The sequence below is a fragment of the Pezoporus occidentalis genome, unplaced genomic scaffold, assembly GCF_034315485.1.
Source record: "Pezoporus occidentalis ecotype Australia unplaced genomic scaffold, CSIRO_AGI_Poc_V1 ctg45, whole genome shotgun sequence".
Lineage (NCBI taxonomy): Eukaryota > Metazoa > Chordata > Aves > Psittaciformes > Psittacidae > Pezoporus > Pezoporus occidentalis.
The window spans coordinates 4,053,958-4,069,427 of NW_026915780.1; the positions used below are offsets into that span (position 1 = coordinate 4,053,958).

Consider the following 15,470-nt stretch of genomic DNA (forward strand, 5'->3'; position numbering starts at 1 on the left):
AGGAAATTAATGGCATTACACAGATTATAGACAAATAATCCCAACAGCACAAACTCTATACTTAATTTTTTAATCTTGTGGATTTTTGGAGCTTTATTCTTGTAGAAAACTGATTTTGAGATGCGCTACCTTAGAGATAGACAAAATACAATACACTTGTGTGTCTTCCTTCCTCAGAAATCATCACTTACTGGTCCATCAGATTTAAGGCACTGGGTATTATTTCATCACCTCACACAAACTAGAAGGAAACCTGAGAAACAGATTACTCGAAAACTAACGCAGTAACTTTTCAGCTAGCCCATGGCAAGCACCATTCTCACGCGCTGCATCCCTCCCAAAAAGAGGATCCTTCTTTTACATTCTCAGTATTTGCAAATCTACCAACTGGCAGATGGTGCTGCTGAACCTACCTCAAAAAGGCCCCGGTTATGGTTAAGAGGAGATGATGGTTAAGAGGAGATTTGGAGTGTTATGGAATCCAGACACTAAACATAGGGACCAATGTTTCATTGCGTTTGGAGAGTCACCTTGAGATGACCTCAAACAAACCTGGCCTGAGCATGAGATCATGGCTTCATTTTCCACCAGTCAACCCTGGACCGTGCCCTGTCAGGTCTCCCATCAGCAGCTGCAGGGAGGTAGCTCTTGGGTCAATGAAAGCACAGAATGATGGAGACAACTGCATGGAGAAGGGTTTGAAGGGTCATTTGAAAGAGATGAAGCCTGCACTCTGATTAGATGAGAAGTGGAGAAGCAGCTCACGCGTTTCAGACATCTCAGTGCTGAATACCTGTCTGGAGGAGATAACTGACATACGGAGTCCTTCATAAAGCAGTGAGCGATAACCCAGAGAGAGCACTGAGTCGACAGTCAAACGTTACGATCTTAACCCTGCTACAAGTTTCAGACACGTCTCACAGGAAGTGAGCAACACCTTCAGCTGCAGGAAAAGAAAGCAGCAAGCCCCAAGAAACACTCCAGTTCTGTGCCCCGCGATGGGGAAATCATAGCAGCAATTTAACAGCAAACACTTATTAGGAGCTCAAAGACAACGTGTCTTCCTCTTCCTGCCACTTTTGTGCATACAGGGTTTCCCTAAGCTGTGTTTTGCAACTGAGAATGCTATCACCCACCCAAGCCTAACTGCTGCCCAAGGAGCTGTCCGTTCAGACGACAAACCAAGGGTACATTGACTGCAAACCTGTGCCACCAACAGGAAAGGCTGTGGGAAAGGCATGGGATTTTGTGCACTCCCTTTGAACAAGTACCACGTTCCAGAGTGGAATTCGTTTTCTCTCAGAAAGGAATGTGTTGGAAGGCAATCAGAGCACAGTGGGATTTGGCACAACCATTACCTGCGGCTCTTCCCCCCCTTTCCATGACTCCCCCACGGAGCGCAGGGTGTAGGATGTGCACTGACCTGTACTTCCCTGTCCGCACTTGCACGGCTCTCATCCCGCACTGCTGGGCACCTCCTACATCGTTCACAATATCATCTCCAATCATGATGGCCTGTCAAAGCAATGACATACAGAACAAGTGGCATCAAGTGAGGTTTATTTCTGCCATACGTCACCCTCCCCTGACATAACAAACAGCTTGATTTGATGTTTAATACTGCCATCAGACAAATTAAACAAGATAATATTGTCATCGTATTGATTAAAAGTCACCCTACCTTGAATTTAATTCATGCTCTAGCTCCTCCAGCAATGTACTAGTGCAGCACAGAGCCGTGCGATGTGTAATCAGGAACATAAATCAAAGTGATCTGGCACGCAGGTCAAAGGGAATGGTGAATTTTAGGAAGTTAGGCCTATGCTGGTCCTAACGGCCCACTTATGTCATGCTCCAAGTGGTTTAAATTAATCTTATCTTTTTAAACAATTCCTAAAATTGGTATTCTAAAAGCCACTTATAAGCTTCAGATTGTGACCAGCGAGATGTGTAAGTTGCTGAGCTTGATCCCAACCCATTCTCAGGTTGATACAGCAATTCGGAAATCACTGTAAAATCTCATTTGTTCAGTTTTGCATGACGTAACAGGATGATTATAGAATCATAGAATGGTCTGGGTTGGAAGGGACACTAAAGACCATCTAGTTTCATCCCTGCTGAGAGGGCTGGGCTTGTTCAGCCTGAAGAAGAGAAGGCTCTGGGGACACCTTACAGCAGCTCCCAGTGCCTAAAGGGGCTGCAGGAAACCTGGAGAGGGGCTTTGGACAAGGGCCTGTAGGGACAGGACAAGGGGAATGGCTTTAACCTGCCAGAGGGGAGACTGAGCTGAGCTCTTAGGCAGAAGTTCTTCCCTGTGAGGGTGCTGAGGCGCTGGCACAGGGTGCCCAGAGAAGCTGTGGCTGCCCCATCCCTGGCAGTGTTCAAGGCCAGGTTGGACACAGGGGCTTGGAGCAAGCTGCTCTAGTGGAAGGTGTCCCTGCCCGTGGCAGGGGTTGGAACTGGAGCAGCTTTAAGGTCCTCTTTTTTTACACTCCTTTTTACATAGAAGGCAACCATACAAGAACCAGCTCATCTTCTGTGTTCCCTACACTTCAGTTCCCACTCTGCAAGCAGTCTGCTGGGCAGTACTAAATCAAACCTACTGAACAAGTGTAAAACCACTTAAGTTCCAGAGCTATTTTTATTAATCATCTAATTACACCATAATCTTCTCCCCCATATTACATGGCACATAAAGGAAATACTGCAGCTGAACGGAAGATTTTCTGAAAGCATTTATAAACCATGAGCTATGAGCAAGTGCATCTGGAACAGCTTCAGCTGATAACGACTAATTCTTCTTTTGAGTAACACATCAGGTGCAATGTGCAAGACTAAACATAATAGGTAGCAGCCCAGTCTATCTTCTATGTAGTTCTGTAATACTGCTCATGTGAGTGATGATGATCATCCCTCAGGTGATGGGATGTTAAGAGGATGCCCTCTCAAGTCAAGGCTCATTTGTCCAGTACCACGCTGAAGTAGTCTATTTGGAAACAGTTTACACAAGCCCACCCTTGCTCCATTCTGCCCAGAAGAAGCATGTCTTGTCAGGCCAGGTTGGATGGGGCTTGGAGCAAGCTGCTCTAGTGGAAGGTATCCCTGCTTATGGCAGGGGGCTGGAACTGGATGAGCTTTAAGGTCCCTTCCAAACCAAATCATTCCAGGATTCTATGATGGGTTCATTTTAAGTAATCAGTAAATAAAGCATGCATATACAGATGAGGAAAATAGAATAGTCCCACTGTTACCTGCAGAGCTGCAAAGAACCCGGCAACACTGCTCCTAGGCACTGGGATTCCAATTCCTATTGCAACTCCCCTTCAAGATGCTTTGAGATATACAATCATTCTCAATGCCTGGATTTAATAGTTTAGAATCCCTTCTTCTTATACAGTTCCTTCTAACACTTCCCCAGAGAGGACAGGGAAGAGCACCCAGGAGCAGAGCTGCTCTCTGCCCTTCCTCAGCCTGAACCCAGATGTTCAGGATGAGATTCCTGCAGCAAAGCCAACTTCATTCCCGGGTTCTCAATACCCTAAAACTGGATTTCCTCTGGAAACAGGGAAGGGCAGAGCGGGGCAGAGCAGCTCCCCCTTGTTCCCTGGGGCTGTATTTCCCCTGTCTGGGCAAGTTTTCCTGCAAGAGTCCTGGCAGCTCTGTGAGCAGCGATGAGCAGCGATGCTTGTCCAGGCCAGCTTGTGGCATCCGCATACAAACCTGTACTCCAGCCCCCAGGGATTTCACAGATTTACTATCGGTGAAGGGCAATAATCACTAAAGGAGGAGCAATTATTCCCAAATCATTTAGGATTTAAAAAATCATTGGCAAGAAGATAGGGGTCAAAAGGTGCGCTGCCGAGGGAAATGAAAAAACCCTACCTGTCAAACCTGGGTTTAACTTCCCCTCCGACTGCAATATGGTAAGAGGAGAGAGAAAGAGATAAAACTGAAAGGTCACATAGCCACTGAGAGCAGGAATTGAAAGACGCCTGCTTGTCTTCATGTTTTTTACAGGGATCACACCATGAAGCTGATCAGTTAGTCCATGGAAGGTCCTTCTTTTAGATCAGCTAAAACTTGACTAAAAAAGGCCAAAAATTAAGTGAGACATTCTCTCCGGTTTAAGGCAAATCATCAAAGAATTAAGATGAGTGTAATTTATACCCTGCTAGCCCCTATATCTGGTGAGAGGTGTTGTGTGTGGTTGTACACATGTAGTAAAGAAAGCACACGTGTGCCAAAGCTGAGTGAGGCCACCACTCTTGAAGACTCCCCCATCAACCTCAACTCTGACTGACAGTGCTAATGGAGGAGATGAACATGACCTCCAAGAATTTGGGGGTGGGAAGGCACAATATAATCCCCCCTGGACAAACATCTGTGGCACAGAGATCACCATCAGTGTCAGCAATCTGCCTGGTGTGGTCTGGGCCACAGACCCAGAGCTGAGTGAAGGTGGGGACTGACTCCTCTCATGCACAGAAGTAGCCAACGCTAATAAAGCTTCAGAGATGCTTTAGGGTGGTGAATGGGAACCTTGGGGTATTTTTTGTGTGCAAACAAGAGGTTTGGTATTCACTAAAACCACAGAAAAATGAGTGATCAGAAAAGGAATCGTGGAGTAAGGAAAAGAATAAGGTAGAAAGATAAACACATCCTGTATTCCCTAGCCAGACTCCATGTTTACTAGCACAAGCTCCTTAGGTACTTAGGATGCTGAAGGCTACAGAGGATGCAGAGATGCACAGGATCCTGGTACTTAGGATGCTGAAGGCTACAGAGGATGCAGAGATACACAGAAAGAAGTGTGCCAACTTCAACAGACTATTCAACACAGGGAATGCTTCTGGAGTCAAACGTATTTATACCTGAACAGATTCTTGCTAGAGACTTAATAACCTTAAGCTAAACGTGTCAGGGGCATAAGGAAATAAAGTTTATACACAAAAGCTTCATTAAGGTATTAAATCCCTTTACAAGAAGTACAATGCATTCTCTTTTCTCCCTGTTCCTGGTCCAACTGGTAATCTCCGAGGCTTCAGGATCCTGTATTACTGTTAATTATGTTTCTGTCTTGGAACTACATCAAACATGCAAAGGCTCGGTGCCTGTGATGGGAGAAAACGTACAACAGGGCAGGTAAAACACAGAAATACATTAACCCTCCAGGGCAGGTTTCCACAGGCTGCAGGACCAGATGGGTTTCAATGTGCTTTCAGCAGGACTCCAAAGTTAAAACTTCCCTTGGCCACTTCCCACTTGTTCTGGGGATGGAAAAGCTTCCCTTGTGGTAGCCAGGAACAAAGAGGGGATGCTGGTGCCCCTCTCGGGGTGACCTCCCTCTGCTCTCACGCCCCACTAACTCCCATGCGAGACCTGCAGGTGGCAGGAATGGGAATTGCTTAACTATGTGTAGTTTATGCACTCCAGCATGACCTGCCATAACTCCCATTAAACCAGGACCATTTGCTACAGAGAGAACTTTTTATGATTATATAAAACTACCAGAACCTCAACATTATTTAGGTTTTATTATAAAGCTGTAAAAATCATCCACTGTTACAGCTGCCTTAAAACATATGAATTAGGCATTTCAGTAACCTTTAAGACATGTTATTCTTTGTCATACTACCGAAGCAGGAGATAGGTCTGGTTACCTCTAAGAGGTTTAAATTTCCAATCTATTAAAGTAATACTGTCAATCTGTTATTTCTAGGCCATTGAGGAAAGGTTAAAATGAAAATTGGACTTTGGGGACTTCCTTCTATTCTAAGTGCAGGTTGAAAACATCTCAGCAGCAGAAGGCAAAGTCAGGGCCTTGGAAAGAAGCAGTTATCAAGGGAAATGACTGGTGATAACTTTATTGATTGAAGTAGGTTGAGAAATGTAAGATTTGCCACTGTCTGGAATTACAGCTTTATTAAAAGGGTATTCTTCATTAAAAGGCAGGTGAACGAAAACTGTAATATGTTTTCAAAAGTACAGCCCACCTCAGATGGTTTAATGATGGCTTAAATGCATTCCACCAGTGGAATAAATCATTGGCAAGCATTTTCTGAAAGCAAAGGCAAGTAAAATCAGTCCTTCTCATATCATTACAAATGCAGAGGAGTAAAGAGCTCCTTCAGGAGACAGATTAATATCTATTGCAGTGCATTACTAAAGAACTTACTGAACTGAATATACTGAGTTTCTATTATTATGTATGACAAACTAAAACAACCTGCAAATGCTTCTCAAAGAACACTAAAGTTGCAAGATCAAGCACTCAAAGTTAGGAAAAGGTGTTAGAATTAAGGTAGTTTGCTGTAATTTGCTCCTACGCATGTGCATCCTGATGCAGGTTTTAACTCCTGTTTTTCCCTTAGGCAAAGCATGGAGTGACTGGTGCCATTAGGCAGCGGTGTCTGCTGTGCTGCTTCTGGTTAGGCACACACCCCCTCCATCTCCAATCTCTCTGAATACAAAATATCACACCTACAGACTAGCTGTATTACTACAACAAACTGATGGCATTTAACACTAGAAACTAGATAGGAAAAGAAAAATCTCTGTCAAAATACAAAGTTAGTCACCATTAGCACTATGGCAAACAGCAGACAATGAATAAATAGTCTCTGCTGGGGACTTTTACTGCTTTTATGTACCCACACCAAATCCTCCTGCAGTTGATGGGAACCACTCACTGAAGCTCACTCTATGGGGCTGGTCTTGCCAGTTTTGATGCATTCAATCAAATCTGTTTCCTGGGGCAAAGTTTTTGAGACAGGAGTTGTGGTGCTCTGTCACATCCCTGTAATGATGCCCTCCCTTGGTGCCATGTGCTGACACGGTCCTGGCGTAGCGGTGTCTCAGGACAACAGAACCATCCTGCCTATGGAAAAGGGCAAGGAATGCTGCTATGCAGGGTCACAAGGACAGAGAGCTCAAAAATAACAGAGTCCCATGCTGGTTTTGGTTGGAAGGGGCCTTAAAGCTCATCAGTTCCAACCCCCTGCCACGGGCAGGGACACCTTCCACTAGAGCAGCTTGCTCCAAGCCCCTGTGTCCAACCTGGCCTTGAACACTGCCAGGGATGGGGCAGCCACAGCTTTCTTCCTACTCGTGTGTACTACTCATTTCTGATACAAGCAGGAAGGAAACATGACCCTTCGTGCATCTGATTTACACAAAGAGCAGCCAAGGGCTGAGCTCCGTGGGGCTTTTTTCCCTGTGTTCTTTTTTCCATCTACTACTTATCCAAATGTCGCTCTGTGTCTGAAATGGACTCCTTGGTTTGTTGGTTGGATGAATGGATTGAATAGCTGCCGTGGCTGTACCTGGGATATTATGTCCAGTCTGAGCTCTCTTGTTACTGGGAAGATACTGACAAACAAGGGATCATTGCAGGGGGTCAGGGTGCAGAGGGACCGAATCCCAAGGGAAGCCTTGAGAGCTAAACACACGGTTTAGTAAGAGACAACTATTGTAATGGTAACAAGTCTGGAGATAATCAGAGGGAGAAGATATCCAGGATGCCAAGCAGTTATTGTGGTTGTTACCTGGAGCAAAAGTAGAAATGAGGAGATGCAGTTTAAAAGGCCCTTAAGACCTACTCTGCTGTGAGCACTGTCCCTAAGGCCCTGACAGAAGCCCAGCTGCCTGGCTCACTGCAAACTGGACAAAACATTAATAACCTGGAGCAGGGAACACTCCTGCACAAAGAAGGAGATGGATTATATGGCCTACCAGGTCTTTTCCATCTCCCCTCTCTATAATAAAGTAAAACCCAAGCACATACTGAATTACAGGGCCATAATTTCATCTCTGGGCTCTAGGGACCTAGAAGCCACCCAAACTTCACTCTGGTTGTTTATAATGTCACCAAAACCCCCTGGGGGAATTATTATGCTGTAATTCATTGCTGCCTGGGAGTCATCTCATACTCATCCTGATGTCCTGTGTGACATAACAACAAATCAATAAGGAAGATCTGGCCACAGCTACAGGGACGGGGGGAAAATGGTCTGTACTAAGCAAGCAGGGAGCATCACACACTGGATGAATTCATCAACATAGCAGGAGGTTTTGAGTCAGTCAGTGCTTCCCACTCACCTAAATTAGAAAGCATTTCACTTCCACCTTTCTCTTTTAAGTAGTCAGTGTGACACCAAAGGGAACAAGCAATATTTTGGCTGCAAATCCACCACACCGCAGCCTCTAGTTGCCAAGCGGAATGCCACGTATAGCAGCAGCTCTCATCAACATCTTCCATAATTCCTTGGGAAAACTAACTTTCACTCTTCTGTATTGCTTTCTTTAGTCTCCAAATATAGGAATGTCACAACAGAAGTGTGTGTTCTTTTGAACTATAAGGTTTGGGAGGAAGGTGAGTTAGACAGTGCAACATGAGTACAAGTAGGAGAAGCCACAGCAGAGAACGGATACAAGAGTCAAAACTGGGTAGAGGGATGGAGAGCACAAGCCAGAGCAAAGAGAGACAGACAGAGGGAATGAAAAGGGAAACAGCAGGCAAGCAATAAGAACCCCCAAAGCAAGCAGAGAAACTCATGGCATGCCTTTGAGGAAGGTAGGAAGCACAAACAGGGCAGAAGAAATGCAGCCTGCTAGCATATACCCTCTTGGCTGCCAGTTCCCTTTCGTCTACTTCATGTTATCTAACAGAATGGGCAAACATATTTGGTTTTTTTCCCTCTGAAGCATTTTTTCAACCAGTTCTCTCTTCCTTATATTTTTTGGAGTCATTCATACAGAGATCCCGTGTATTAATATTTCTCTGCACCATGTATAACTCACTGGCCACACTCCCTTCAACCTCTTTGATAACTTTACGTGACAGCCAGCAAACCAGAGAAAACGCATCAGTGAGCATACCTGTATGGCACAGCCAGGGGTCAGAGCATCAGAAACTCACCTGCTGCGGTGGAACTCCCATTGCTGCTAAGGCTGACTCAAAAAATGGCTTTGCTGGTTTCCCCACCACCTCAGCTTCAACATCACAAGCGTACTGGAGAAAAAGGAGAGGGACGCACACAAAACGTGCCGGTCAGAAAAGCAATTTTCAACCCCATAACTCCAGTCAATTATATAGAATAGGGTTGGAAAGGATCTTAAGATCATCTAGTTCCAACCCCCAAAGTATATAAAGAATGTGATTATTGATTTTGCCCTTCAATAATACAGTGGGTGAAGGTGAGTATCAGAGAATCAGGATAACACAAGTCTTTCATGAGCTCTGCCAGGAGAGAAAGTCCTCTTGAACAATCTCAAGTTACAAACCTCTTACATTCTCCCTCATGAGAGCTCACTCTGTTCCAGTAGCTCCCATTTTTTAAGAGCATCATTCTTAAGGAAACAGCAAATATCCTTCACATGAAATGATCAAAAATGCTGGAGGGCCTTAAAAGATTGTAGAGGGTTTCTTCACCCACCCAGCCTATTATTAATGATTCAAGTGACCAGCCAGATTTGAGGTTATTTTCCTGCAAAGAAGCATCAGTACTAGGCTGGAAAAGGCATTTCTAGCTTGTCCCTAGACCATTATAAACCTAAACTTATCTGGGAGGCAAAACCTCCAAAACTCAGAGGTACAAATGAATGTGCTGCAAGCATGCATTATCTCCACTATCCTCTGTGCTTATCCAGTACCCTACTCTGCTTTGTTCTCTGCATTTGCCATGTATTATTTTACATCTCTCTGCAAGCCTACAAAAGGGAGAGTAACGACTCTCTCCTTCTCTCAGACTGGCTTAGCCTTTGTTTCCACTTCTGCACAGACTTAATCAGGCTTAAAACCAGGTTTGCCCTTAAGTATCTTGCTGAATCAGGGCCTTTTGCTCTCAACTGTTAAGGGCAAAGGCTGTGTTAACGCTACACCAAACATAAAACGGACCTTCAGTGTACCTTGCAGACTATATTCCATGCTTTTCTTTCCTGACTCCTTCCTTCAAGGGCCTCACTTCATATAAAGGTACCACCACATGGTAAACGTTCACATTTGAAAGTAAAATGTAAAAACCTCTGGACAAAGCCAGAGAATAAATGAATCCACCTTTAGAATCCACCAGTCTTTCAAATACAGCAAATGAGTTTCAATCTGTGGAACCTTTCCTCCACCAAGGTGAGTAATTACAGAAGATGACCCATATTTATCCCAGTTACTCTTTTAACAAGGTGTGCAAGTAAGCATAATTCAAGCTATAAAATACCTCTAATGCCTTCATATATGCTCCAACATCAAGTTTCAGACCATCGGTTTCTTTATAGTAGCGTCTGGAAATGAGAGTGATAAAGTTCCAATGAAATGAAAAGGTTGGCAGTTAAATACAAAACCCCACATTTTATGATTTCTGTGCCTGTATAGATGTCCATATGGCTGCAACAAAAAGTCAAGTAATCAGAAACTCTGGAGCCTTAATTTAACACCAGGAATTAAGTTAAAGGACAGGCTCAGTAATGTGCAATGCTTGGGGAAAAGATCTCAGACCAGATGCCCATCTGGCCCCGGGGACACGACTCCACTGGTTCAAAGGGATTTCAACTAAGTCATATCAAGGATTTCAACTACCTTAAATGAAGGCTGAACTTGGCCTGTATTTTATTGCACAGGGACTAGCTGCTTCCAGAGGACAGCAGTTGCGTTGCTCTTCCTTTAATCAGCAACAGAGACCCCTTGGCATATACAAGATGATGGCTGGCACCAACCAGCAGCTGCAGCATCTTTTTCAGTATATCTGGAAGAGAACCCCAAATTTAGATTGGATATCAGGAAGGAAATCTTTACTATGAGGGTGCTGAGGCACTGGCACAGGGTGCCCAGAGAAGCTGTGGCTGCCCCATTCCTGGCAGTGTTCAAGGCCAGGTTGGACACAGGGGCTTGGAGCAAGCTCCTCTAGTGGAAGGTGTCCCTGCACATGGCAGGGGTTAGGACTGGATGAGCTTTAAGTTCTCCTTCAAACCAAACCATTCCAGGATTCATTCCTTCATTCCAAAGAGTTGACCATCATTGCTTGTCACCAGTCTTCCACAAGAGGAAAGCTAGGGACTAAGAAAGCCCTCCAAGTTAAATTTGTCCCTCCTAAAAACATTCCTATTGCCACAGAGCTCATAAAATTAGTATCTTCATAGTGCTTTTCTGGAGCAGCAACTCACATTAAGGCAGGTATTCCAAGCTTTCCTGATCAGAGTAAAGACAGGTTTCTATATGACAGGGAAACAGGCAGGATGAGCAGCCAGATAAGATTTGATGCCTTATCTTTCTGCCATTTCCGATTATTCAGCACTGCCTCCCTTTCAAATGGCCACTTGACCTTTGCTAGAACAGCCATTAACCTTCTACAGTCCAGTGTAAACAGCTTAATTTTCTGACAGTGCCATGACAGAAGGAATTACAAAGCCAATTCCCACTCTCAGCCCAAAACAGATGCTAAATGTAAATCACCCCGTTTTCAGGAGGAGGGCATTCTGCTTCAGTGGCTGTGACACTTTTGTTTTCTATGGAATGAACTCAGACTTGAACCAAAATGAATGGATTTGCCCAAGGAAGGCACCTCGTTAAGGTCCACCCAATTACACTGGTTCTGCCCTTTAAAAATGAAGCTGGTTTGTGGCTGGGTTTTGCACATGGCCCTTTGCATCAATGAGACTTCTGTTCATCCAAGTTATAATCGCCCTTCTTCGAGTCAGAGAACTTACCTAACTGGGGTAACCCATGCAGAACTCATGGTCACATTACCTAAATGATCAATATCTAAATAAAATGATCAATATTTAAATAAAATAAATGCTCATGGCAAAAACTGAGCTCAGAATATCCACAAATCTGTGTTTGGAAATGAAAACTAACATTTCAAACAAGTAACAGGGACTTCTTTTAGAGCTGTCTACATCAACAGATGACCAAATAAAGATATACTCTTACATGCACAGGGTACAAAATTAATTTTGCACTGAACACATTGCAAATCCTAAAGATTTGTTTCATAACACAAACCTTGGTTATCTGACATACATTAACCATTCTGCTGTTGGCTCAACATCTTTTCCTCATTCTCCTAACTGAGAAACAGGAAGAATTTTTCGCCCATGTTGTAGGATCAGAGCATGAGCATCAAGGAAGGCCGCACTCCTTCTCTCTGGGAAGTTCTACCCATCCAGATCAATAACCCACAAACCAAGAAGGGGTTTCACACCCGTTGCAGTCTATTGAAGCACTGAAACCAAGCTGTCACTCCAGTTTCCTCAAACTAATCATGTACAGTGGTTTTAAGCCCCTACATTGCACAACAGGAAAGAAGAACTCCTTCAAAGCCGTTGGGATTTGTCATTATCCACTGCTGGCATTGCTAACCTTCTGTTAAAGTCTCAGAAAACTGAATTGTTTTTAGGAGAACATTCAAATTCCCTGACTGGATTTTCCCTGCATGTGGAAGCAGAAGCTCAAAATGTGCCTTTAATGTTCAGAGAGTAACTAAGCATGCCTTTTGATACTCAAACTGTCAAAGCAGTTGATCTGTCACGTCAAAACACAGTTGTGTTTGCAGGTCTTTGCTATACCCACCAGCCCAGCCATTTCTCTTGCATATCCTTGGGCTCTCTCGAGGTCTTCATGGCCACCACACCTTACTCATGGCCAGAGGAACATCCACCCCCATCTCCAACATAGTTTGGATGGAGTTTGTGCATTGCAGCTGCTTTCACACATTGGAAGGGTTTCTATATTAGCAAATAAAAACTCTCCTGGCTTCGTGTTCCTCACATACAGCAATTCTCAAGCCACCAGCATGAAAGTGCTCCCTTATGTCTTGGCATGTTCATACATATGAATCAACCTGCAGAGATGTTAACACCAGCTTTCAGAGGTAACATCTTTAAGCACCACTCAAAGAGCAAGACATCATTTAGGTCACACAGGCTGTTAGCCACAACCAGTATCACATCTCAACCACTACAGACATGGGCAGGATTTGAGCCTGGAAGAGCAAACCTGGCTGTTGGCTGAAATAGAGCAATTTTGGACCATCTGCTCCTCCTCACAATTAGTAACTTCCGGATGCTGGAAGATTAAACTGCATCCCAAATCTACATCAACAGCACTTTATCCAAGCATGGCTTGTTGAATTTTCTTGTCAGCTTTGGGTTTGGTTTCTGTCACTGTCAAGCTCATTTATTTTCAGTTCAGACAGGAACACACGGCTACAGGCAGCAGTTCAGACAACAGTTCTCATTCTGAGATCTTGCAGGGGCAAAGACAAGATAAGCAGTGCCTGTAATCCTACTGACCTCATTCACTTAGGGGCTGTGCACATCAAAATCCAAACTCTGCACAACTTCTATGGGGTATTTTAAGATGCTCTTAAAGCAAGAAAAGTCCTTTTCTTGGTGGCTTACAAACTACAGCTGTTTAAATGCTGGAGCAGATGATCCTTGAGGTCCCTTCCAACCTAGCATCTATGACTATTTAACACCCCCACTGCCACCTGCAAACATGTGGATTGTTTCAGCCAGGTCTAGCTCACTCTTAAACACTCACCTTAAAGGGCTGGAGGCTGCCATTTGCTGTGCTCATACAGCAGAGCATCTCCAGTTTCTCTAAAAGCTGCTATGATTCCTCCTTAGAACACCTATATCCCTCACCCTCGAGAAGCCAATGAAAAACACATCCACACAAGTGCTTCCTCCGCACTGTCTACAGAAAGAAGACCACTGAGAGCTGATATTCAAGGGATGCTCACCCAGTGCTGTAGCAGCACAGACCCTACTGATGAATATCTTCAAAGTCAACTGGAGGATCTGGCATGGCAAGTTCAGTACCTTCCAGTGCCCAGGAAGCATCAGCACAGGGCTGAACTGTGGCTCATGTCAAGCATCCATACCACCTTCTAGAGACCTATTCCACTGTGATCACTTCAGTTTTCCCTTACACCCCTAGAAAGACCACAAGTAAGTGACTTGGGACAGGTAAATTGACTGCATTACCCACCAGGGACTGTTCTGTGACAGATACCTGAGCAGATCAGCCTCCCAGTCCAGACACATAGATAAATGCTTAGAAGTCGGTACTGTGAATGCCCACACAATTATCTGGCCTCCATTAACTACAAAGACACCGGGGGGGAATTAAAAGCTGTAGAGACTTGAGGAAGAAATGATGCTTAACTCACCCTCTTCCAAGGGAGATCAAAACAGGCTTCTCCATCCCAATGAGAACTCTGAAAGCTTCATTAAGGTTTGCATAGGTGAAGTTCTCTGCTGCATCTCCAATAACCACACAGTTTGGGTTTGCTTTATCAAGCTCAGCAAATTCAGGAACAAGATCTAAAGGATGCAAAAAATAAACCACAAATCCCTACTTCAGATCCCATTGGAACTGACTGTTTCGCCCCAGATTTGTGTTTCACTTCATCCATGACACAATGCTTTAAAAAGATTAAGTAAATCCAAGTCTTAATCAAGTGTTCTTCAGACCCCTCTATTCCACTGGTTCCTGCTACTCATCTGTCCTATGACAAAGAGCAAAATAAACCATTTCCTACCCTTACTTTAGCTCCTGCCACCCATGTCTCAGCAGACCCAAGGCAAACATGGGTACCCAAATGAAAATGTGTACCAGTGAGAGCAGGATTCATCCCTTTTCTCCATACCCACACTCCATAGCAGGAAACACTTTAAACTTAAAACCTCTGTCATGGTAACAAAGACCTCACCTACCTCATAGTCACTGTGGTTAAGCAGCAGACTCCTCTGAGCACTTGCTGCCTCCCAACACAACTCTATCACTGCCACAATGGAGATCCCACTCAGACCAGACCACTAAGTTATATCCCACATTCTCATGACTAAGGAAGAAGCTTTTCCCTGTAGGAAAACAGCATCTGGGAGCTCTTCCCCACACGAGCTATGGGAACTCACTGCTCTATCGCAAAGACCCACATCTCCCTGAGCTGTCCCCCTCCATGTCCCAGCATCTGCCGCAGCGTTGCCCCACCATTGTGCACAAGCAAGTGTGGCCTTAAGCCACGCTCCTTCAAGATGCGGCAGGCTGCTGGTGCTGGGGCAGTGACTTCAGCCACAGAGATGTCAAAGCCCAGGCCCTGGAGCTTCTTCACAAACTTCTCCCGGGTCGCTTGGGTTTCATTAGTGCAGAACCGAAGCTTCAGACCAGATGCTTTGATCCTGTTGAGTAAAGAGAGCAGAGAAGGGTTGACTACACACAGAGCATCAGTTCTGCTGCCCCACGCCTAACTTGGGTAATTACAACGAACATGCAGTGATGATATTCCAGAACAGGAGCAGCATCTCCTACTGTGACCAGGACACACCTAAAACGTTCAGAGAACTTCTGCCTAAGAGCTCATCTCAGTCTCCCATCTGGCAGGTAAAAGCCATTCCCCCTTGTCAAAAAGACATCAACACTGGGGTGGCTTCAGTTACAATTACCATTTAATCTCTCATAAAACACCTTTGCT

At 44.6% G+C, this 15,470-nt stretch overlaps 1 protein-coding gene across 4 annotated transcripts in view; it reads right to left on the bottom strand.

The window, feature by feature from the left end:
* LHPP (phospholysine phosphohistidine inorganic pyrophosphate phosphatase) overlaps window positions 1-15,470 on the bottom strand; it is a 74,067-nt gene that overhangs the window by 47,337 nt on the left and 11,260 nt on the right. For 3 of the 4 annotated variants that reach the window (XM_062635204.1, XM_062635202.1, XM_062635200.1), the window contains exons 2-6: window positions 14,990-15,177; window positions 14,166-14,319; window positions 10,212-10,275; window positions 8,918-9,010; window positions 1,424-1,515 (exon numbers count right to left, since the gene is read on the bottom strand). In XM_062635204.1, the coding sequence (XP_062491188.1) occupies window positions 1,424-1,515; window positions 8,918-9,010; window positions 10,212-10,275; window positions 14,166-14,319; window positions 14,990-15,177 (591 nt within the window). Of the gene's footprint in view, window positions 1-192; window positions 811-1,423; window positions 1,516-8,917; window positions 9,011-10,211; window positions 10,276-14,165; window positions 14,320-14,989; window positions 15,178-15,470 lie in introns of those variants that run through there. The other variant, XM_062635203.1, reaches the window with a different exon arrangement.